At 35.4% G+C, this 26,309-nt stretch overlaps 1 protein-coding gene across 2 annotated transcripts in view; it reads right to left on the bottom strand.

The window, feature by feature from the left end:
* NETO1 (neuropilin and tolloid like 1) overlaps window positions 1-26,309 on the bottom strand; it is a 126,332-nt gene that overhangs the window by 24,392 nt on the left and 75,631 nt on the right. For both annotated transcript variants that reach the window (XM_026455195.2, XM_026455196.1), the window contains exon 7: window positions 18,069-18,297. In XM_026455195.2, the coding sequence (XP_026310980.1) occupies window positions 18,069-18,297 (229 nt within the window). The remainder of the gene's footprint in view (window positions 1-18,068; window positions 18,298-26,309) is intronic.

Here is a 26,309-nt window from a genome sequence, read left to right as displayed (position 1 = left end):
AATTTTGAAAAACTTCAAAAATGTCATTAAAAATATATAGCTTGGCTGGGCGCAGTGGCTAACACCTGCAAAACCAGCACTTCGGGAGGCCGGGGTGGGTGGGTCATTTGAGGTCAGGAGTTCAAGACCAGCTTGGCCAACACAGTGAGATCCCATCTCTATTAAAAACACAAAAATTAGCCGGTGTGGTGGTGCACGTCTGTAATCCCAGCTACTCAGAAGGCTGAGGTGGGAGAATTGCTTGAACCCAGGAGGTGGAGGTTGCAGTGAGCAGAGATTGTGCTACTGCCCTTCAGCCTGGGTGACAGAGTGAGACTCAGTCTCAAAAAAAAAAAAAAAAAATATATATATATATATATATATGTGTGTGTGTGTGTGTGTGTGTGTGTGTGTGTGTGTGTAGCTTGCTACTAATTATCATTTTTAATTGTGGTACTCTAATTACACAAACAAAAATATTAAAAATATATAAAATATATTTGGCCATCAGAACTTCCCACAAGATAATTTTTTTTTTCCAAAACAAATGAAAAAATTTCTCTTGTCACCACATTGAAACTTAAAATGGCCCATAGGCTATGCAATTAGAGGAAATGACATTTTACTTGAAAAATGGTGACCAGACTTGAGGCCAGAAACAGACTTGTGTAGCTTTTTTTCATGTCCTTTATCATCTTCATAGTTATTTCAAAAAATCAATATCTGTTTTCAAAACTCTCTGTTCCAATATGACTAAGTTATACTTTGAAAATATCCAGTCTTATGAAGTAAGATGTACATATATCAATCTGTTTTTGTACAAGAAATTCTGTTCATAAATTTCAATTCGATCTCACACATATTTATGAGATTCCTCCCCAATCTTTGTGCTAAAATTACATATTCTTACTGTTCTGAAAGATATTATATTAAGAAATACATCTTCATTGGAAACTTATATTCCATGTATAAAAATTCTTTCCTTTTATGTGGGGTGAACCACATCATAATTTATCCATTATTTTATCATCCCTAGGCATTACTACATATTTTTATACTTCCATTATGTCTGCCTTGATTCAGCCTCACAGTGATCTCTTCAATGTGTGTAGTTAGGCATTACAATTACAATAAGGAAGGCATTAAATTTCTTTGGCGTCTGCATGCTGATTACTATTAGGCCCTGGACATGTGGGCTAGAGTTGGTTTTCATGATACATACATGTCAGTAGCAGTTGGCTAGTTTAGACACACTATCCTTTTACAAAGGTACAATACTTGCTCTCATTGAACATGCCAAGTCCCAAAAAAGGGGTCTGCAATAAATGAAGATGAGAACCACACCTAAATACATCACTGTGACCTCAAGCTTAAAAATCTACTAGTTCAGAGGCTATCAATTAAAAGTAATAATTTTCTATTTCCATATAACAAACATATGCTGTGTATTTTCAAGGACAGACATAAACTACAATAGTTGTAAAGCTAGAATCAGAGAGATTAATATATATTATTTCCAAGGATTCTACTAAAAATTACAGGAAATTTCCTGCCTTTATTCTTGTCCAAGTGATTCCTCGTAGATCCACACACTTTATTAAAAAAATTCTTCTAACTGGTTCAATGAAAGTTCTGCAGTATTTTCTCAGTAACTCAATGAATAGGCAAAGAAGCAAAATTATTTAAGATATTTGTTTTAGTCAAATTACTTAAGAAAATTAACTTTAAATTTTAAGTATTTCATCAAACTACGTGTCTACACACATAATACTTTTTCAATGATTTAAGTAACCATATCGGTAATAAAAGTCCATCAATAATTCATTTCAAATATTAGAATACTTTTGATAGTGTCTTCTTTATGGCACAATCAAACTCAATCAAAAGCTTTTAAAAAAACAGGAAGGAAGGGAGGTAAGAGGAGGTAAGAAAGGAAGGGAGGGAGGAAGGAAGGAAGGAAGGAAGGAAGGAAGGAAGGAAGGAAGGAAGGAAGGGAGGGAAGAAATGAGGGAGGAAAGGAGAGTTGGCTTCTGGCAGATTACACAATTTTATTTCATTTTCCTTTGCTCAACAGCCTCACTGTATTTGAGAGTGTTAACTACCCAAGTTTCAGTATGTTGTTATTTCACTAACAGATACAATACTAGTTACCTTCTGCTGACCATTTGCTATTTTCCAGACATACACTGAAAACTTTCAGCTGCCCTGTGATATTTTCTCTGTTTTACAGAAAGGAAACTGAGGATTAAAGTCCAGGCATCACACATAAGAAAGTGGCAGAACTGACTGACACTGAAGATGTGCTCTTACACACTGTAATTCCATTTCAGATCTTTTCCAAAAGCAAAACAATTTCCTGAAATGGCTAATTTGTGATTCTGTTTCTAAAAATGTTTATCATTTATTTTAAAATTTCAAACCCATCTACACTTGCCCAAAGTTACATTTATATCTTTAGGACACATTAACTTTTTAAGTTTTTCTACAGTAATAATATATTTAATTTAAAAATAAATTATTTATATAAAAGAATACTTATGCAATAGCAAAGTGTGAAGGCACACTTGTGTTAAGATATATCTTTATCAGTTGACACTGTATACCTTTGGTCTTAAAGTCAACTTAATTATTGCTTTCAGAATTTCAGTTAAAGACCCCATCAGCTTAATATAAACAAGCAAAAAAAAAAAAAAAAAAAAAAACACACACAGAAATACAAATTCTATTGTGGTCAAATAAATAATAGCTCTCCAAGTTGTCCACATCTTAGTCCCACATCCTGTGACTTTATATGGAAAAAGAGATTTCGCAGGTGTGATTAAGGATTTCAAAATGAGGAATTATTCTGGATTATCCAATTGAGCCCAATGCAGTAACAACTAAAGACAGGTAGAGACTGAAGGAACAGAGATGATGTAACAGCAAATTGTAAAGGCACACGAAGATGCTACACCAGTGGCTCTGACAAAGGAGAAGTGCTAGGAGCCAAGTAATCCTGCTCTAGAAACGGGAAAAGGAAGGAAATGTACTTTACAATGGAGCCTCTTATGGGGCAGCAGCCTCGCTGACACCCTGGTCTCAGCCCAGTAAAACCTTACACTGCAGGAGTGTAAGATAATAAAGTTGTGTTATCTGATGCTTCTAAACGTATGCTAATTGGTTACAGCAGCAATGGGAAACTAATATGCCCATCTAGACCACGTAGCAGATTGCTCAGGCATTTGACTTTGACTAACCAGCCTTCTGCCAAAGTGGCCGTCGCTGTACAGCACAGCAACCAGGGACAGGAGAGGGCAGTGATGAGAAAAGTAAAGATGAGACTGCTGACGGAGAGCGGCGGTTTCCAGCCAGGATACCCTGACAACTCGTATCATAATTAGTCCTGGGATGAATCTAAGGCTGCATTTTTCTAATTATCATCTGTCTTTAAGTTATTAAAGTGAATTCAACGGTGTATGCACTCCTATCGAGGGGCCAATACTCTATCTGGTGTTCTAAGATCCTGCAAAATTGCAGGCTTACCATCAGGATCTTTCATGTAGTAAGTCAATCACCAGTTGAATGTCTCTCGGAAGATAAATGGTGGAGAAATTCTATTACAGAGCAGAGTTATTGTTTAGTCTGAAAACTAAGTAATAGCTTTGTAAAAAAGTGTTTACCAAACCAATACATATGTATTTTAGAAAAATTAGAAAATACAGGCAAAAAATATCACCACCCAAATACAACCATTAATATCTTAATCCCATTGTCTTCTACATGTATGTATTACATATATAATAAATGACATGTATTAAATGTTTATCCCATGTAGTTACGAGAGTATAAATGTAACGTACACGTGTTCGCTACTTGCTTCTAACATCTTGCTTCTTAACATAGTACAATGTTAGTATCAATCTACCACATCATCTTAATAAAGAGTACATTCCCAGAACCATTTAACCAATCTACTTAAGCATTTTTCCACGCTTATAAATATGCACTCATCAGCAGTATGTATTCCTAGAGGTTAATATTTCTGATTCAAAGGTGATATTCTATCTTTGTTCCCTATTTTGGAATTCTGACATATAGTGTGCTAAATTGTCCTTCAGGAAACATTTTGTTTCCTATAAGCAGTGCATATGCTTTTATTTCAAGATTCCATCTCCAACATGATTTCATGTTTTTAACATTTTGATAGATGGAAATGATGTCTCATTAAATTTTAAATTTATATATTTGTTTACAAATATGTTTACATATTTGCTTCTTATGCTTACAGGACATTTACGCTTCTCTTATGAATTAATTATACACATTTTGGCCCCATTTTCTATTAGAATGCTTATCTTTTTCTTATTTTTGAATATAATCATTTTTTATAAGACACAAATATGTACCTATATTGCCTGTTGTTTATCTTACCAATTATTCTCCAGGTCAACTTTTCCATATTTATTTTGATTATGATGTTTCTATATTAATAAATAATTGAAATTTATGTATATTTGAATATGGTGATTTTTTTCTTATCCATAGTGTGCTTTATGTATATTTTAGGAAGACCTGCCAATATATGACACACATTCAGCAATTTTCTCAGCATATGTTGTGTATTGTTTATATTTAAATCTGTACGATCTGGTATTTATGCTACTATAGGACATACATAAATATTTTCTATATTAGTAAAGTGATCTTAATCTTTTTAAGACACATCAATTCACAAGCTGGTGGCATTAAGATTTATAGTAGGACTTCAATTTATACTTTGGCCCAAGGTATGATTGGTAACACTGCTTTCTCCAGTACATAACATTTTCTTTTCGTGGGGAAATATATAGTGAATAAAATATCTTTTGATCTTAGTATTTAAGCCAAACTTGTAAATGGTGTTTGGCCTTGCTTATTCTAGAGGAAAAACGAAACACTGTTGTGAAACATTAAGTGAGAGGATTTACAGTTTTGACTCCCTCTTCGCTTTCTTTAAAATAATTCTAGATTGGAAAATGTGTTAATTCATTTTTCCATAACTAACAAAGTTATTTAAAGTCATCCCATTTAAATCTGAAACAAGTTAAAAAGGATTAAAGTAAGTTGGTTAATTTGAAGACACTTTGGTGTATAATCTCAGAGTGTTACTGAGTTATAATCTATATATTTTTCCCTTAAGATCCATTAAATTTAGTTACTGAGATTATATGACAATTTTACTTAGTTATTACAAAATTAAGAATTTGCATTATCCAAGGCAGAATGCAAACTGTGTGAACAAGAGGCAGATGGCAGGCTATATCTTTTTCTAGACAGGAAAAGATAATAAAACTCAACAGTGAAATAAAATCAATCACTGTGTCAGTAGAGCAAATATCCAGCTAACATAAACAAACGCTGCAGAGAAAAACTACACACAAAGAGAATTAGGCTTCTTAGAGTACAACCTTCCGTGGGTAATTCACTAAAATAAATGAGGGAGTATGTGGTGGGAGTGTGGCACAGAATACCAGATATAAATGAACATCTGAAGTGAGTCACACACTTGAGTTGAATCTGAGTTAGTGCGGAAGGGCGGTGCCTTCAGAGAAGCAACCATCATACTCATCTTTGAACCATCCATGCCTGGAAAGTTTAGTGAAGGAATAAAAGAATGAAAGGAGGCATATAAATATGTATCAAAATGAAAAGTTAGTAATGATTAGGCTGGTGGAATCTCAACTTTTAGTGTCAATCTGATGCTGGAGTGATTGTTTCCTACAATTACAGTGTATCTCGCCACATCTCCTGAACTACCAAAACTACGACTAGCACTATATTAATAAACAGCAATCTATTACAAATATTTTTAAGTAATATGTTAAAATTGATATTTGGATCATCCATTACACTAAAAAAAGCCCACATCATTGCAATAGGAATACTATGTATTATTTTCTATTGCTGAGTCACAAATTATCACAAATTTGCCCACCAGCTTAAAACAATACCTTTTTATGATCTCACAGTGCTGTATGTCAGAAGTCCAGGCAGGGCTCAACTGGGTTCTTTCCTTAGGGTCTCTGAAGGCTAAAATCCAGAAGTCTGTCTGGATTGGGTTCTCATGAAAAATGTGGAGGCCTCTTCCAAGTTTGTTCAGGTTGTTGGGATGTTTCAGTATGCTGGAATAGTAGAACTGAGGTTCTCACTTTCTTGCTGACTGGCAACCTGAGGACATTCTCAGATTCTTAAGATTGCTCAAAATTCCCCGCCACGTAGTTCTCTGTGTAACATGGCAGGCTGCTTCTTTACGGCCAGGTGGAGTGTTCACTACAGTTAAAAATCTCTGACTTCTTTCATCCCTAACCATTAGATATTTACTTAGTTAGGTGAGACCCACTAGGATAGTTTCCTTTTTAATTATCTCAAAGTGAACTGATTAGGGACTATGATTACAAGGATCCCAAGAATATACTCCCATGACCCCATGACATAAAGTTCAAATCTCATCTAAATCTCATTGGTTCAAAGTCCAGAGTCTCCTTGTTTAAATCATCTAAACCTGGTGCAGATCCTGGGGGTACAGTTTCTCTCCGTGTATGGGTTCATGAAACTAAAAACAAGCCGTCTGGCTCCAGCATTCCCAACACAGTGGTGGGAGAGGCATACGATTCTAGTTCAAATAAGGACGAATTGGAGAATAAATAGGAGTATTGAATCCATAACAATTCTGAAGCCCATCACAGTAAAGTCAAATTTTTCTTGACTGCTCTGTTGCCTTTGGTTTTGTTCTCTGAGACAGCCTTTCTTTCTCATGGAAGGTGGCATATACACACACACACACACACTCTCTCTACAAATATATGTATATATATACACACATATATATCATATGTACACACACATATATACATATATTTTTATCAGATTGATCATACTATTAGAATTTTGGCATTCCAACTCTTTCACTGGGTACTCTCTCTCTCTCTGTCCAAGCTGACAGTATTTCTGCTGAGAAAATTAGCCGACATCTTTAACATTTAGCTCAGTAATCTACTTAGCTACATAGCCTATGTTTAGCCTATATGTGTAACTTACAAATTCTGCTTGCCACATACCTGCAAAAGATAATTGTGCTAGGCTTTCTGCTACTACAAAACAGGGATTTCCCCCTCTCCCAGTTCTTAATAACATACTCATCCTCACTTGCATCTGAGTCATTATCATCTGTAGTTCTCCAAATCCAGATCTCTACTAACCACCTGTCCAAGGAAGCTTGGGCATTTTTCTCTCAAGTTCTTCAATTTTAGACAGCTCACCTGATTAGGTCAGGTCCACCTAAGATAATCTCCTTTCTTTTGATTAAATCAAACTCAATCAAGCTTTAATAGCCTTTATATACATCTGCAAAGTAACTTTTCACAGAGAAAGAATGTAAGTCAACAACCAAATAATATCCAGGCTATTCACACATTCTGACTGTCTCAAGAGGAGGGGATTATATAAGCATTCTGCACCAAGAGTTGTGATATTGTATGACTCCCTGTCCCTACCCAAATTTCACCCTGAATTGTAATAATCCCTAGGTGTCAAGGGCAGGAACAGGCGGAGGTAAATGAATCATGGGGTCAGTTTCTCCTATACTGTTCTCGTGATAGTGAGTGAGTTCTCAGGAGATCTGATGGTTTTATAGGCGTCTCACATTTACTCTACTGGCATGCATTCGCTCTCCTGCTGCCCTGTGAAGAGGTGCCTTCTGCCATGATTGTAAGTTTTCTGAGGCCTCCCCAGCCATGTGGAGCTGTGAGTCAATTTAACCTCTTTTCTTTATAAATTACCCAGTCTTGGGTATTTCTTCATAGCAGCATAAGAACAAACTAATACAAGGTGAGAATGTCTTGGTTCACCTCAGAATCTGCCTTCCACAGAGTATTTCAACTCAGTTCTTGGAACTTAAATGTTCCTGTACATATATTTCTTTTTTATAAATAAATCTATAGCTTAGACTTGATGGTCTTTTGTCACAAGTTAACATAAAACTAAATGCATTATCTCATTTTAGTAAATTATTGTGAACAATTTCCATGCAACCATAATGTAGACAATTTATTTTTCCATCTCTTCTACTTTATATGTCTGTTTTTAACAGAAATATGCTATTCATCAATCAAATGTTAAGTGATGCGTATTTTATGGTGCAAAAGTTGTAAAGAAGAGCAGAAGAACAGCTAAATGCAGAACTTCAGAAGTCAAAACTAGTTATAACTCATTCATCCATTCCAGTTACTGCAAATTCATATTCTAAACACAGAATAAGATTGGCTCAGAAAACTTAGCATGTGATTTATTTAAATGGACATATTCCACTAAAGTCTCTATTTTTTCATATTGGACAGTTATTCAAATATAGAGTCTTCAATTGATTATGAACTATCTATAAGTGTATTCAAAATTAAAATTATTCTAAATATAATAATTACTTTAAAATCAGTATTCTTTAGGGTCAATGAATTTTCAAAAAAGATGCCAAGGTGTAAAGCTGTAATAATACAAGAAATCTTAAATAATATAAGAAAAGTTATATATTATATATATTTTTATATAATATATAACATTATATATTGTATATTATATGTATATATAATATATATTATATGTACATAAGTATATACTATATTAATATAAATATATATCTAACAATTATATATAAACTATAATATATTACATATAAATGTATAAATATAAATGTAAGAAATATAAGAATATATATAATGTAACAATATAAGAAATCACAAAGTAAAATACAGCACACCTTCAATAATCAATGTAAGAATTGTCCAAGGTATGGCATATCTCAAATTGGATGAATTCTTAATCTGCAAATATGTTTCTTGATATTTGTGGCTTCTTCATCTATGAGGCTAACTTAATTACTGATTGTTTTTACTGTTAACCTCAAAATACATTTAAATGTTAAACAAATACTCTTTCTTAAAGAATATATGCTAAAGATAACACTTAAATGTTTTGTCTTCTTTTCTGGATTACTCACGCATGTGCTCTTCTTCACCAGGTAAATTGTAGAATACACATTTTGTGTGATTCAAGTGAAAAATGCCATTTAGCTTATTACTAAGGCTACCATCTAGTCAAGAAGAGAGTTCTCTTTTGGTGATAATATTGACTTTTTTTGTCTTGTCCCTGGGTTTCAAAATTGCTTTATAGGATAAAGTCTGTATATGATTTTTCTGAGGCAAAAAAAAAAAAGAAAAGAAAAGTTTAGCTGGGCAGCCAACAGCTTTGTGATGCCATAAATCAGGGCAGCAATCTTTGACAAAACTGAAAGAGGCAGAGGTGAAGAGTTAGCAAAGTCAGCTGACGCAGCAATATTATGCCTGTGGGAGCAAGCTGCAGAGGTGGTGCTTCTCAAGCCTAGTTGCAAGTGCCCTTATGCTCTCCCCATTACTGGTGTTAGATTAATTTTGTTAGAAATATTGGCATTTAACACAGGCTTTATAAAATGCTCCTAATGTGCACTTGCATGGTAAAAGTCTGATGAAATTTTTAGTAAGAACTTCATACCTCCTTGATACACTGATTATTTCCTTTTCCTATAATTTATTCAGATACAAATGTAAAACAATGATGGCTACAAATGTATTCATATGGCACCCAAATGAGCATGTTTCAGAATAGAAACCCCTTGTTATAGTACACTTTTGTCTAATACTTGAGAGCCAGGTGAGCGTGGCATGCTATATGGTTACGGTGTGAAAGCAGAGCATGTAGGCATAAAATGCAGCGGATAGGACAGAAGAATCAAAATTCAGTGTGTAATCACTTAAAACAATGCTGACATATGAGAATAACTGTTACGTGTTTTAACAATCATTATCATCATCATCCTCTTTAGAACATTCGAGTTCTGTCTCAGAAGTGTCTCCAAAGTAGCAAAGATATTCACAAGAGAAATCATGGGATTAGGAGTCAGGTCTTTAATTCTTGCCTCAGTTCTGTTAACAAATCATTAAGCATGGGGTTAAGTGTGTGTGGGGAAAGTCAATTAACTTCAATGAACCCTTTTTTTCTATTTGAATTCAGAAAATGTGAAAAATTGAAATAGATGATCTCTAAATTCTCTTCTGGCCGGGCGCGGTGGCTCAAGCCTGTAATCCCAGCACTTTGGGAGGCCGAGACGGGCGGATCACGAGGTCAAGAGATCGAGACCATCCTGGCTAACACGGTGAAACCCCGTCTCGACTAAAAATACAAAAAACTAGCCGGGCGAGGTGACGGGCGCCTGTAGTCCCAGCTACTCCGGAGGCTGAGGCAGGAGAATGGCGTAAACCCGGGAGGCGGAGCTTGCAGTGAGCCGAGATCTGGCCACTGCATTCCAGCTCCGGTGACAGAGCAAGACTCCGTCTCAAAAAAAAAAATAAATAAAAATAAATAAATTCTCTTCTAACCCCTAAAAATATTCTATGGTCCTCACACAAGAAATTCTCACAGATATTAGGATATTATCAAATATGCTCTGTCTTGTTTCAATTTCTGTTGCTATAAAAGTATACTGGGGTAGTTTATTTAAAGAAAAAAAAAAGACATATTTAGCTCCGAGTTCTACAGGCTGAGAAGTTCAAGGACATGGCCCCGGCTTTGGGCGAGGGATTTCATGCTGTATTGCAGCACAGTGGAGAGTTTCCAGGGGGAAGTGGCCATGCACAAACAAGAGCTGAAAACCCTGAGGGACGTCCTGGCTCTATCATAACCCACACTCGTAGAAATGAATCCATTCCTGAGAAGATAGATTCAGTCTTTTGACAGTGAGAACTCACTGGTTACCAGAACAACATCAAGCTGTTAGGTATTTGTCCCCATCACCTAAATACATCCCACAAGGCTACCCCTCTCAATATCACCACACTGTGGATCAAATTTCAACAGGAGTTTTGGTGGAGACAAAGAAACCAAACCATAGCATGCTCTAAAGATGCCATAAAGGGAGCAGCTTATGACTAACAGAAACTTACTTCTCACTGTTTTGGAGACTGGGAAGTTCATGATTAAGGCACCATCAGCTGTGGAGTCTGGTGAGGGTTTGCTTCCTCATGGACAAACTATCTTGGACTCTCACATGGCAGAAGAGGTGAGGAGGTGAAGGTTTTCTCTCAAGCCTCTTTTACAAAGGCACTAATCTCACTTGTGAGGGTCTGCTCCATAATGTATGTAATCACTTCACAAAGGTCGAACCTCCTAATATCATCACGTTGGGTAGGTGCAGATCTCACCATACATATTTGGAGGTGACATCACCTTCAGACTAACCCTAACCCTAACTTCTTCCCCAAAATCCCTGCCCTTCTCACATGCAAAATATATTCATTTTATCCCAATAGCCCTAAAAGTCTTGTGTCAGTGTCAATTTAAAACTCTAAGTCCAAAATCTCATCTAAAGCAGATATGAGTGAGGCTGTATACACATTCTGAGGCAAATCACTCTTAAGCTGTAAATCTATGAATTAAAATGTGTTATGAACCTTCCAAAATAAATGATGAGACAGGCATAGGACAGTCATGCCCAGTCCAAAAGGGAGACATAAGAAAGAAGTAGCAGGTCCCCAGCAAGCCCAAAACCTTGAGGCTCAAGAATCATTTTCTCGGCCAGGCACAGTGGCTCACGCTTGTAATCCCAGCATTTTGGGAGGCCGAGGCATGTGGATCACCTGAGAGGTCTGGAGTTCGCAACCAGGCTGACCAACATGGTGAAACCCAGTCTCTACTAAATACAAAATAATTAGCCTGGTGCAGTGGTGCATGCCTGAAATCTCAGCTCCTTGGGAGGCTGAGGCAGGAGAATAGCTTGAACCCGGTAGGGGGAGGTTGCAGTGAGCTGAGATCGCGCCATTGCACTCCAGCCTGGGCAACAAGAGCAAAACTCCATCTTAAAAAAAAAAAAAAAAGAATTTTATCTTAGTGTTCTATCCTTTAAACACACTGGGGTAGAGGTCTACCCAACTGCTTTTCTGGGAACAGCCACAGCCTTCATAGATTGAAGTCACATGTCCTTGCCTCTAAAGGTCTTGACCGGGGGTGGCCCCACCCCATAATTCGGTTTGCCATTGTTAGTGGGGGCTCTCTGCAGTGCCTCCCATTGCAAAGATTCTTTGCCTGGTTCCAAGTATCCTTTGAAATGTAGGTGAAGGCAGCCATGTCCCCACAACTTTGCTGATCAAAATGTGCACGCTCCACTTGGTGCAGTGAGGAAGACTGCTGCCAGAAAGTGCCGGGATAAAAGTTTGAGATAATTTGAGATACGAGGTAGGGGTGGACAGTGGTTTTTCTCCTTCAACTCATTCTGTCCCCCTACACACCGGCCCTCTGGAGCTGAGCTGAGAGGCAAGCGCAGTGATCTCTGACACGCCTTCAGTGTCAGCCTTCCACTGACTTCAGCAATAGGTCCTGATTTCCACTGAGCTGGCCAATCCACATTCATCTTATAAGACACCTGCTTGGCCACACCTTTGGTGTTTTCTTGTAAGCATGTTTTCTCATTCTTTACAATATGAATAGACCGAGAATTTCCAAATCTTTAATTTCTGCTTCCATTTTGATTAGTAATTCCATCTCTAAATCTTTTCTTTCTTCTTGGATTTTATGACAGGCAGTCAGGAGCCGACCGTTCTTTTAACACTCTGCCTAGACATTTTCTCAGCAAAATACCCAATTTCATCCCTCACAAGCAATACCTTCCACAAAACATGAGAGCACAAACACAATTCTGCCAAATTCTTTGCCAATTTGTAACAAGGATGACCTTTCCTCCACTGTCTAGAAACACATTCCTCATTTCCATTTGAAAGCTCATCAAAACGACCCTTACTATTTATATTTCTACAAACATTCTGTTCAGAATAACTTAGGAATTCTCTAACAAGATTCTCCTCCTATCCTACTGAGCCCAGACCAGAATCAGCCTTAATAGTCTGTTCATGGCAACGTAAATATTTTCTAGCAAGGACCTCAAAACTCCTCCAGCCTCTACTCATGACTCAGTTCCAAAGCCATTGCCACATATTTTGAGGTATTTGTTACAGCAACATCCCCACATATCAGCGTAAATTTTCTGTATATGTCCACTTGGGCTGCTAGAACAAAATACCATAGACTAGATGGCTTGTAAACAACATTAAAAATTCCAGCCTCTTAGTTTTGAAGGGACATAACATTCAGGCACCAGCACGCTCTAAGCACTTCACCACTGAACTGGGGATACTATTTTATAAATGTATAGGCACCAGGAAAAATATCCAGGTACTTTCTTATTACCTGAATAAGACGAAGGCAGATCACTGATTTTCTACCTCCAACTTTTACTGCATGGGTGTGTGAATGGAGTAAATGTTAGATAATACATGTAACTATATATACATATATAAGGCATATATTGGATGTGTTTAATTATATATTAGGCATATATAGTTACATATTAAATGTATAATTATATATTAGATTATATATACACTAACATACATTAATGTAATTGTATATATTAGCCATATATAAAAATATATGAAGTTTATATAACTATCACCATCTATAAGAACCAAAGTCATCAGCCACAACAGAAAGGTTAAGTGAAAATTCTCTCTCAGCCACTAATATCGAATAAAGCAATACCATCGAGGAACTTGAACTCCCTAAACAAAGTCTCCTTGCTTCCTCTTAAGTACCCTTAGAAAGATTCCTGCCTACCCATTGCCAAGTAGTAGCACTGATTGAAGTCCACTTTCTATTGTTTTGAAGTTTTCATCTCTTATGTGGAATACTTTCACTTCAATGAATAAAGACAGTCTATACCCATGAACTTCATCACAGGATAACTTTGATCTTAGGTATAAATAATGATAGAATTCTGCACAATTTTAGTCAATGCAGTAAAAAGTAGAACATCATGACAAATATACACAGGCAATGTCTTAGTCTGTTTGGGTTACTACAGCAAACTACAATAAATTAGGTGGCTTATAACAAACAGGATTTTGTTTCTCATGGTTCTGGATGTTGGAAGGTTCTGGATGATCTTGGAAATCCAAGATCAAGGTGCTGGCAGATTTGGTGTGTTTAGGGTCCATCTCCTGGTTTAGGGATGAAACTTTCTAGCTATGTTCTCACACGGTGTAAAGGGCAAGGCCTCTCTGGGCCCTCTTTATCATTAGAGGACTAACGCCTATGACAAGAGCTGTACTTATGAGCTAATCACCTCTCAAATGCCTCACTTCCTTATACCCTCACCTTGGCAACTGGATTTTGAACATATGAATTTTTGAAGGGGTGCCACAGAACCATTCAGACCAACACAGATGGCAACATGACAAAAAGGATAAACCTGTTTCAGTGGAAACTTACTGTACATTTATGAGATGATCACAGAGAATGCTGTTGTAAAACTCATCATTGGAAGAGAGGGATTATTTGTCCACTGTGAAAGAACATATTGGGATGGGTGCCTCTGTAGGAAGAACACCCTGTGTCTTTTGAAAAGTCATTGAAAAGACAGCCCACTTCAATGACTTCCAGACATAATTTAATCACATGCACTGAAACTCTATTTTTTATAATCTGAAATAGACATATGTATAATAATATATGCACCATATATACAGTTCACCATTTCTTATCTATGCAGATTTTTAAAGACTCATAGAACTTAATCTATTTTCAGAGTTGAAAGGGATCTTTGATGTTAGCCAGTCTTCCAAGCTATTCCTACACAGATGATCCCCCTATACCATTCATGCCAGATAATAATCCATTTTCAGACCCAGTCACCCATCTAACCATATTTCCTGTCCTTCATAGGCATCCTTTCAAATTTTGAATATCACGACTCACACGATAAACATTTTTCCCCCTAAATTGTACTCAAAAGTTTCTCTATAACTTTCAAACATAAATCTTACTTTCGAGACCCATGAGATACAGGTCTGAGGTAGTTATCACATTTTGAACAGCAACACATCCTAAAGTAAACGTTTCTTCCTATTTGGCATTACATCCTCGTCAGCCTCTTCTAGGTGATTACTCTCCTCACTGATAATAGCCAGGAAAGAACAGACTGTGCCTTTTGCATTATGATTGGTGCAGCTTCCCAAAAGACTAAAATCTTTTTTTTTTTTTTGCATTGTTTCTCCACTAACGTTAATATAGGCTAATATCGTTTATAGGATTATTTTTACCAGCCATAATCAAAGTATTGACTCACATTAAGTTTGAATGAAATAAGACCACAGGACCGTCCTGGGCATCAGGGTTCCTCTATGTTATTGATTTCTGAAATATAATGCTTTCATCATATATCTCTATTATATTTTATGGCATACTTTTGATAAAAATTACAGATTTTTGTTATTTATTAAAATCTTGACTATATCATTTAATATATTAGCTTGCCCTTTCATATTTTTATCATTTAAATTAAATACGAGTTCTCAGTATGTTATTCCTGAAGACTGATAAGCATACTGAATAAATATAGAACCCTGAAATTCCCTCACTGAAGGAATAATTCATTGAATTTGGTAGATCAATCAGCAGTGAGTCACCAAAGGTGTTGTCTTGTAGCCTGAGTTACATATGCTTGTCAATAAAATGAAAATATTTTCCTCAAATATTTTGCTGAGATACAAATGTACTACCTCTAACATTTTAATCAACTACTGAACCAAATACATCACAGCATACTGTTTTAATCTGACATAAAGCTGGGAGAGATGTTTGACACACTACATGATGGTGTCAAGACTTGAAAGACTGAGTGACATTCAGTATTTCTGGTGTCGTAAAATTCCCCAACTGGGTAATTAAAAGGGAATTTAAAGCCCAAACTATTTATTCATTATACAAAATAACTGTCTAACACACTTAACATTTACGAATTTAAAACAGTATTGGCTGCTCCGCTGCTGACAATAAGAGAAATCACTGAAATTTCAAAAATATTGTATTGTCTTTTCTAATAATACAAAAATACATAGTTGTGAAATACAAGGTGCTTATTTCTTTTCATTTACATTTTTATTTTCACCTTTTGTTTCAGATTCAGGTGCACATGTGCAGGTTTATTATACAGGTAAAGTGTGTGTCACGGGAGTTTGGTGTACAAATTATTCCATCACCCATGCAATAAGCATAGTACCCAATAGGGGTACTATGATCCTCACCCTTTTCCCAACCTCCACCCTCAAGTAGGTTCTGGAGTCTGTTGTTCCCTTCTTTCTGTCCATATGGACTCAATGTTAAGCTCTCACTTATAGGTGAGAACATGTGGTATTTGATTTTCTGTTACTATATTAGACTTCTAAGGACAATGGCCTCCAGCTCCATCCATGTTGTTGCAAAGTACATGGTATCATTCTTTTTTATGGCTGCATAGTATTCCACAATACAAAGTTTCTGTGATTTGCCCTTGACTCTGGATATCACCCGTCGTGCTGTTTTAAATATTTTCTGAAACTTTTCCCATTTACTATCTACCCAATCAATTCTCTCTCTTTACCTACTTTAATTGGAACTCTGAAGTCACAAACCTATTAAAAATAAATGGGACTGCAAGAGAAGCTTACCACATTTTCTTTATGCAGTCTAACATGGATAGGCATCTCATTTGATTCCATGCCTTTGTTATGGGAATAGTCTGGGGACAGTTCCGTGATGAACACACACATGCATGTGTCTTTATGACAGAACGATTTATACTCAGTATTGGGATTGTTGGGTCAAATGGTGGATCTGTTTTAAGTTCTCTGAGAAACTGCCAAACTGCCTTCCACAGTGGCCGAACTAGTTTACATTCCCACCAGCAGTGCATGAGTGTTCCCTTTTTTTCCACAACGTCACCAGCATCTGTTACTGTTTGACTTTTATAACAGCTATTCTGAGGCCAGCAACAGTGGCTCATGCCTCTAATCCCAGCACTTTGGGAGGTCGAGGCGGGCGGATCACCTGAGGTCAGGAGTTTGAGACCAGCTTGACCAACATGAAGAAACCCCGTCTCTACCAATAATACCAAATCAGCTGTGCGTGGTGGTGCATGCCTGTAATCCCAGCTACTCCGGAGGCTGAGGCAGGAGAATAGCTTCGGGAGGCGAAGGTTGCTGTGAGCCAAGATCGCACCATTGCACTCCAGGCTGGGCAACAAGAGCAACACTCCATCTCAAAAAACATAAATAAATAAATAAATAAATAAATAAATAAATAAATAAATAAATAAAATAACAGCTGTTCTAACTGGTGTGAGATGGTATCTCACTGTTGTTTTGACTTGGGTTTCTCTAATAATTAGTGATACTGAACATTTTTATATGCTTGTTGGCCACATGAATACTCTTTTCAAAGTGTTCTTCTTTTCAAAGTGTCTGTTCATGTCACCAGGTACTTATTTCTTAAAGCTAAATTTCTCGGAATTCTTTTTCACTTCCATAAATTTGTAACACATGAAATATTCAGGGTTTCTGACAAATATTCAGAATGTATCTATTAGTATAACTCATTATTTATTAGAACATAACTTTCTAAAGTTTATTTCATTTGCCCTTGACTCTGGATATCACCCATTGTGTTGTTTCAAATATTTTCTGAAACTTTTCCCGTTTATTATCTACCCAAGCAATTCTCTCTCCTTACCTACCTTAATTGGAACTCTGAGGTCACAAATCTATTTTAAATAAATGGGCCTGCAAGAGAAGCTTACTAAAAAGAACCTACCAAATATTTTTATGCAGGTTTTTAAAAATTTAAACCCAAACTTCATCAGAAGCTGCTGCATCAGTTCCACAGGCTTCCTAAGAGCTAAACCAAAGACAAATGAAATTCATCATTTCCCAGTTGAATAGTGTGAACTGTCTTAGGAAAGGCTATGATGCCTATGTTGAAATAAGAAAGCAAAATGTAATATGTAACTCTTTCCTGTCACGGATCAAAATGAAAACAGGGGGACCTTAGTGGTTTAAACGACGTATTAGAGAATAGCCTGCTGTGCTCAAACTGTGTGAAGAAAACACCGTTAACAGCTTATGAAACTGGCATCATATGGCATATATGAAGGAAACACAGTCAAGTGCAGAGAATCTTACGTTCTTGAAAGGATGTGAAGAGCATCTGAAATCGACTGTTTCGGCTGCCCTCATCTGCCCACATGCGGATCACCCCAAGACCCGTGCGTAGCATCACATCATTAGCCACAGTGCTACAGAACTTAGCTTTCAAATCCTCCACGGAACTGCTTCCATCATACACAGCCACAAAATTCCTCTTGCATTCATTTGAATTCTGCATCTCATAGTCCAAGAAGCGCAAGTAAATCTATAAAACAAAAATAAAATAATTTCCGCATATCAAAATATGAATGTACATCAGTAAGTACCAGAATTTCTTTTCTCTTTTTCAGTCTCACAAGACAATCTTGATTGCAATCAATCTTACTATTTTCCCTTGTGAAAAGAAGGAAGATGTACAATAAGAACAAATTGTGTTTAATATTTTTTTCAAATGCTATTATCCTTTCTTTACTTAAATGCACCCTTTTCTAGAGCTGAGTGTATTTACCCAAATTCGCTGTATGTCTTCTCATAACTTACTGCAAATCAGTTATTAGTTTTGCATACTTACACACTGTTTTACTTTGATTAGCAAAACGTATTTGAAGTATTCCTGATACATTCATGTTTCAGTTCCATGGCTTCCTTTTACTTCCAAAAATATACAAAAAATATGCGGTTTTTATTAATACCAAAGCAAAACAAAAATGATACTGAAAGACAGTCTCTGGTTTGTTTAATTAAATTATTTAACATAAATACACTGCTTCATTTTTGAGGTGAAGTATAATTTTTTATAAAAAGGCCAAGCTAGTCTCTGACCATTCATGGCATATACAGAGAAGCCGTTTAGCTAAGCTATATAAATAAAAATTATGAGTAAAATGTACTGTGCAACTTGCTTTATATGTTATTTTGTAATACTTCCAACCACTCTATAAAGTGGCCCATTTTATTGTCATAATCAGATGAAGAAGCTCAAACTCAGATGGTATAAAGTGAAAATCAGACGTGAGCATCCTCACTTCCTGGTCCATAATTCTTTTCACAACGCTACGCTGCCTTAGGTGTACTGCTTTTCAATCAACAGGCATTATTTGACTCTTTACTAATGTGCATTCAAAATCACAAGGAATTCATTCAACTAAATACACGTCTATAAAGAAATAATTTGTTCATGCATCCATCGAATCAGTGGCATCCTCAGTTTGGCCTATGATTGTTGCAGACACTATTCAAGGCATTGTGGATATCACGGTGAACAAAAGAATAAGGGCCAGTGCTGAAACTGTGTGTCAATTAAACCATGACAATAAGATACAATGTCAAAGAATGGAAATTATATAAAGCCAAAAGACCCATGCACTGTGAGAGGGATACCTAGAATGGTTTCCTAATAAAGACACATCTTTCATACAGATAGCTCCTAAATGTTTTACGTTTTATTTTAATATGAATGCCTACATGCTATTTCCTCTTAAATGCGTTTCTCTTAATTTAGCATGGATATAAACTAAAGACATGGCATTCAATCAAACATTCATTTCTTTCATCACTCTGTACGTATTTTTTTCTTATTTTGTAAAATCTGAAACTCGTAAGACAATTTCTTCCAGATCCAGTATGCCTAGCCTAAATTTTATAATTTCACTATTTAAATTAGTGAAAATGTATCTCTTGTCCTCAAAGTTCTTACTCAACAGGGCACCAGTTCCTGTCAATTTCACCTTGAAACTACTTGTATTCCATTTCCATTCACACTTCTATAATATTTCAACACTCTCTGGACCAGCCTGGATGGTTGCAAGGTGCAGATTCTCCTTACAACCCCAGAGTTTACTCTAATAAAACTAGTTTACTCTAGCCAAAGTTATATTTCTAACAAACAAATCTAATAATCATAGTCTTTTAGCTAAAATTTGTAACTCGTGTATAATTTTTTAAAAGTCTAAAAACATCAACTAGCAAATTTACATCCTTCTTATCTCCAACATTGTAACCATTTTCAAAAAAGACACCCTTTATGAACATGACATTAGCTTCACATGAAGTTGTCATTCTCCATCTTCTGTCTAGGAAACTCTTCCTGATTTGTCAAGAGTTAGTTCAACAGTTGCACATCCAAGGAAAGGTTTCCACTGCTCCTACTCCCCAGTCACAGCAGACATAACCTCTATAGCCTCTATGTGATTCTGAGCGTATTTAAAGCCATAGTTCTAGGTTACATGTGCCTTCTAATAAACTTGTGTTCCCGAAAAGCTGAAGCAGTGGTATATATTTTTGTATTCTAAGCATTAATACATATTTTACACATAGTAAACACTCCAGAAATGTTTCTGAATGATTAACTGGAAGTTTCATTTTCTTTATTGAATTCCTTTGTTCAGCATTCATATTTATTATGCGCCTATATGACAGACATATAGTGATATGATAATTACATAGTATAGTCTTATTTTATTATATACAGTCAAAGTTATATGCAATCATTCTCAAAACAAGGTATAATATAGATCTAAATTATGACATAAAAGGATAAGACAAAATGTTGCAGACTTGTAAGATGCTGAAAATAGAACGTGAAGTTCTAAATGAGGAACTCCAGATACAATTTGATGAGAAAGAACAAAATCAGAGAAATGTGGATAAATGAATCAAATGGAACAACAGTGGAAAGCACCTGAGTTGTAGTATGCTTTGCAAGGCAGGACGATTTTCATACATGAGCAATTTGTCGCATTGAAGTTGGAAGTTATTCTAAAATTTCCAAATACTTTGATGCCGATTTAAACTACGGGCCATTGCCACAGCCTTATAAGAGACACATGCCCCAATGAGGCCTTCATTTTCGGTATGCCCAGGTTATTGCTTTGTTTTATTTTATCTAAAACTCAGATGTTACTCATGCAGTCCATCTGTAATTTCTCCTCCCAACACATATTTCATTTCTAAAATTATTCAGAGAATTTCAGAAATATCCAGTTTAAGAAGGTATATATGCATCTAAAACTGTGAGACTTCCAAGTTTATACTAACTCGTTTGTTTTTTAAATGTTAACATGACTTAAAAAAAGATTTTTTTTTCAGATGACCTTTATTAGAAAGCTGAAGCAAAGAAGAAAAAAAATAACTTGCTTCAGGACCATCAGTGAATTAATGTGGAAACCTTAAAGAGGATTAAAATTTCCAACTCTGGTTTTAAGGTTCTTTTCATCAGGTCACATTGCCCTATTCTGACTAAAAGGAAAGAAACTGAAAACACTGTAAAAATAAAAAGTAAAATCTAGGTATTATACAAAATTGTTAAATGGAACAAAAATTCAAGTATGTACTTATACTCTAAAATACTATGCAATAAATTCAACAAGTTTATCAGCTCTCAAAAAAGATGCAATTATAATTGGAAGTATGGGAGAACACAGATTAGGGTAAGTAAAGAGTGCTTTCCACTCCTTTGAAGTGTAATACAAAATGACACGTCTCTCCCAATAGCCTTACAAAGTTATAAAAACCAAGTACTAAGCCCACAGGAGGAAAAATCTTTAAATAATTGCTTGGCTAACACAAAAAAGCTATTAGACCACCTGATGTTTTCAAGTTGAAATGTTTCAGTGGCTCAACGCGTTTCAACAATTATTTAAAATTTCTAACACTGCATGTCATGTAGAAACACACCTTAAAATACTATTTCATTGTTAGGAAAAGAAAGTTTGTGTGTTATATTGACGATAGCTTAAGACACTGCTAATGCATCATTTCAAATCTCTCAAAAATAGATATTTGTTATAATCATTTAAGATGAAGAGAACTGAAGTTTATAAAAATTAAGTAACTTTCTCAGAGTGACACAGTAATGTCACTTAAGTAACGGACTGGTACTGAAGTCAGACCTGCCTAACACTTGGACGCTCATCACACTATGCAGCCTTATGTAATGTTTTTAAACGCTCACAGACTTACAGCCCAGAAAGAAAGTTATATTTTTAAAGAAAACAAACTAAAATAAAATGAGTAATAAAATAAATAAGAAAGCAAATCAAAACTATTCACATTTCCTAACGAGCTAGAAAAGATGTTGACTATCAAGTTATAAATAAAATTTATAGAAAATAAATGTGTCCCTCAAAAATAAATCGCTGTTTTAAATTTTTTAAAAATAGAAATATTTTATATAAGAATATTGCTATAGTTATAAAGTCAGTTTGCATATGGGCCTTATATTTTTTTCATTTGACAGTTCTATATTTTCCGTATGAGGTGATGGTCTTGCATTTGTACATGAAGTGGAATCACTGCTACCTAAGTATCTTCTATATTTAAAGGACCTTCTTATTAAATAGAACACTAATTAGAGAGTAAGTGAATCATTGCAGTCACTAGGTCCCAGGTAATCACCTCCAAAGCATTCAATAGTGCTTGCCTAAGATCTAGTGACAGCAACGATTTTTTATCATATAGAAAAAGAGAATATACTTTAAGAGCTGTCAGTACAAAAGCCAAATTCCATTAGCCAGAAGAAGTGATCACGCTTTCCCATGCTAACACTAGTATATGCCATATAAAATCTCTCTATATATTGTGATTTGAATGACTATCTCATTAGCTTAAATCTTGTACCACAATAATACTAAAAGAAAGAATTAATTAATGTAGCAAACTACAGAAAGCACTTTAGTCACTTACTGAAAAAAAAAGAGAAAATGATAAACAGAGTCATATACAACACTAGTAAAACAGATTATTATCTCTTCTCAGTGAATCATTTTGATGCATTCTTTTAAATCAATCATAAAGAGTTGGAGCTGACAAGATAATTTATTGACCAGGACACGGAAAACTTTACAACATATACATAATTTCTAGTAATATCTATTTTTCAAGTCACATGGAAAGCAGAACCCCCCTTTTCATATGCAAAGCAAATAAATCTAGGTAACAATTTACTAAGTAATATATTCACAAACAGAATTTAGTACCAACTGCTCAAACAGGTCCCTCCCCTCATATCAAAATGATATACAGAAAATAGACATTATTTGAGGCAATTACTTATGACTTTCCAGAACAGTTTTCTTCATAATAAGTAAAAATTAAATCTGTCACAGTCTGAGAAACGCCGTACATGGTTTCAATACTACTAGACACTTTAATAAATAAAATCATATTCTACAAAGTATGCAGCCCAGGATTTCTGCATTTTCTATTTTATTATTGCCCAGGCATGTCAGGTTTATAAACTTATGCAGAATATTCCATTTAGAGGGTATCAGTGCTCCCTTTATTTTTGGAGAAGGAACCAAAACATCTTAATGCTTTATAAAATATTAACACACAGGCACATACACACACACGTGCACAGCACAACAATTCCTGATATAACAATAAAAATAATTTTCTGACATATATGAACAAGTACCAAAATACTTAAAGTCCACCTGAGTAGCTGTCAAAAAGATGAGAGTATAAAAATGACATTTTATTTAAAAAAACTGAACTGTACAATTTTTGTGGTATTTACCTACCTATTTAAAATTTTTACTTTGTTTGCCAAATTTTATTCTCACATTTTGGAGATAAAAGCAGGCTCGGTCTTCAGAACTCTTAATGCTTATCTTTTTATCAATTACAGTTACTACACTTGGTTTATTGTATTAATATGCTATTGCTCCATAACAAATCACCACAATTTTAGCAGCTTTAAATAACACCCATTTACTATCTACTATTAATAGTTCTATAGGTAAGAAGTACTGGGTTCTTTGGCGAGGGCAGTTGAGGGTGAAAATCCAGTTTCTCACAGTTCTGGGACCAAAGTCTCTATTTTTTTGAGGACTGCTTACTGGGGTCACCCTCACTCCTAGAACACATTTCTCAGTCCTCTGATTCTCTTACTTCCCCTTTCATTCACATCCAAAGAATCCGCTCCACTTTTACAGGGCTCCTGTGGTTAGATTACGCTCACCTGGATAATCAACCTTTTGATTAACCCAAAGTCACCTGACTGGTAACCTTAATCACAAAGGCAAATTTATCATATTCACAATCCCAGGAACTGGAGCTGGAAATTTATGTTCATTAGATAAGCAACTTTAACACCTTTATCACAACTTTAGTGTAAGATATTTACTGTATTTGTCAAGTGTTTATATTTTTTATTTTAATTTGACTGAAAATATTTTTGAATTAGTTAACAACAAATTGAGTCAACTTTAAATATGAAATAATGAGTAAACGGTATAAGCTAGAGTTTTATTATCCAAAAACATTAAACATTAAATTACCTTCATTTATGTATTTTATACATATTTTGACTCTGTCCCTTATCCTGTCCTAGCAAATGTTAAGAATATGAAGACAGATTGGTTAATTAGCTTGATTTAATCATTCCATGATAGAAACATCACACCGTACCCCAAAAATATAAACAAACATTATTTGTCAATTAAAAATAAATTTTAAAAATATTTTTAAATTAATTTTTAAAAACCTTCATCATTTCCTCAAAGAATGTGGTTTTGTGAGAGCAAACTAGGCCAGGAATTGGGAGATGTGAACCTTGCTCCAGCTCTGTTGCTAACTAGCCAAATATTTGGGCAAGTCACTTATCACAGATTCATTAAATTTGGTTTTCAGATGACTTTCATGTTATCTGTGCCAAAATATTACTTGACTTTTAACTATTATTCAAAATCTCTGCCAGTCTCTGCTTGGATTCCTCCGGTGAAATCTCATTCAATCTCTGTTATTAAAATAAAAGGCTTCTCTGTGTTACATTAAAAGCTATTTCTTTAGTTTCAAACTTTCAAATAAATCGCGGTACTTAAAAGTCTTAATCCTGCAGGTTAAGTCTTATTCCTGTTTCATGTGACAGTCCTTCAAATGTTTGAAGATTGCTACTATATCCTTTTTTTTTTTAAAAAAAGAAATAATCAGTTTATTTATTCCATGAGTTTTAACTGAATAACAGACATTGTGCTTGGCACTGGGTATCTGGAGATAAATATGGTCCAGGCTTCATGAAATTAACAGTTACCATGATTTGGTCTCCCATCATTTCATTCTGGTGGCTATTTTCCAGACCAGATTCTGAGTTGGACGCCATAGTATTTACTCAGAGAGGCGTATGTCTACACTCCTTTGTTAACTCATATTGAATTTCATTATCTGACTCAGTTTATTCATCTTTTACATGATATGGTCAGTAACAAGGTTCTTTCTGCCTCTGGTTTTCCAAATTCTAAGAAATCTAGATTAATCACATTCTAATTAAATGGGACCATCTAGATTAATATTCTTTAGTAAAGGAGACACCAGATATTATATTTTCTGTTTGTCAAAAAAGCTGGAAAAGCAGTAAATAATGTACATACATTTTAATAGAGTCAAGTAAGCTATTCAGCACTTTCCTTGTGCAATATGGTTCGGTCACCAGGTGTCATTCAAATATTCGCCATGAGCCATTTCAAGTTTAACTTGCGCTTTGATAGTCTATTCTCATAAGCTGCTAGGAACTCTACAAAAATAGAAAGTCCACATAGGCAGTAATCTCCAGTCCTTGCTTTTCTCCACAGTATTCAAAAGCCACTTCCCATCCTCTAACCTTTAATTTAACAGAGAAAGCCTGTTACAATAGAGCCATCTTTGTCCAGCTCTGCAGGCAGCTTCCCCTTTGGGTCACAGAATGCCAAATTCTGTAACAGACAGGTACATCGGTTATTGTTGCTCTGGAATTGTACAAAAGACAGTCTATTTACCAGCTGGAAAAAAAGGGTGTGCATTTACACCGTCATAAAAACCTTCTCCTTAAGACTGTAGTGACAAAGGTCCTGGTTATGACAGTAAGCTGGGGGCACATATAATCCTGTTTTTTAAAAAGTCTTTAAAAATGTTCCATTCATAGAGTTTAAGAAAAACAAATAGCCCTTGCACCTGAATTCACGTCTTATGAAAAAAGCATAATAAGCTGCAACCTAGCTCTCTGGTAATATAGGTAGTGGGTTTTTATGGTTTTATGTGAGCAAAAGCTTTTGACTTAAAAAACAGAAGAAAAATAACTGTCTTTCTTCAAAATGCAATTAGCTTTCTCTAAGATTTGTTCAGAGGCAAAGAGAAATGCAAGCATCAAAGCTGGAAGGTGGAGCATGATCTTTGAATCTCCTTACACCAGATAGGGTAAGTCAATGGTAGACTCGCACAGCTGTCAGTATCTTGCTGAATCTTCATGAGAAACATTGTGTCCGGTAGACAAGGTGAGAAGGCTCTCCAGGCAGAGGGAAT

The sequence above is a fragment of the Piliocolobus tephrosceles genome, chromosome 18 (genome assembly GCF_002776525.5).
Source record: "Piliocolobus tephrosceles isolate RC106 chromosome 18, ASM277652v3, whole genome shotgun sequence".
In the NCBI taxonomy this organism is placed as follows: Eukaryota; Metazoa; Chordata; class Mammalia; order Primates; family Cercopithecidae; genus Piliocolobus; species Piliocolobus tephrosceles.
Note: the sequence above shows the minus strand (reverse complement) of the source record. Positions and strands in the feature narration are given on the sequence as shown.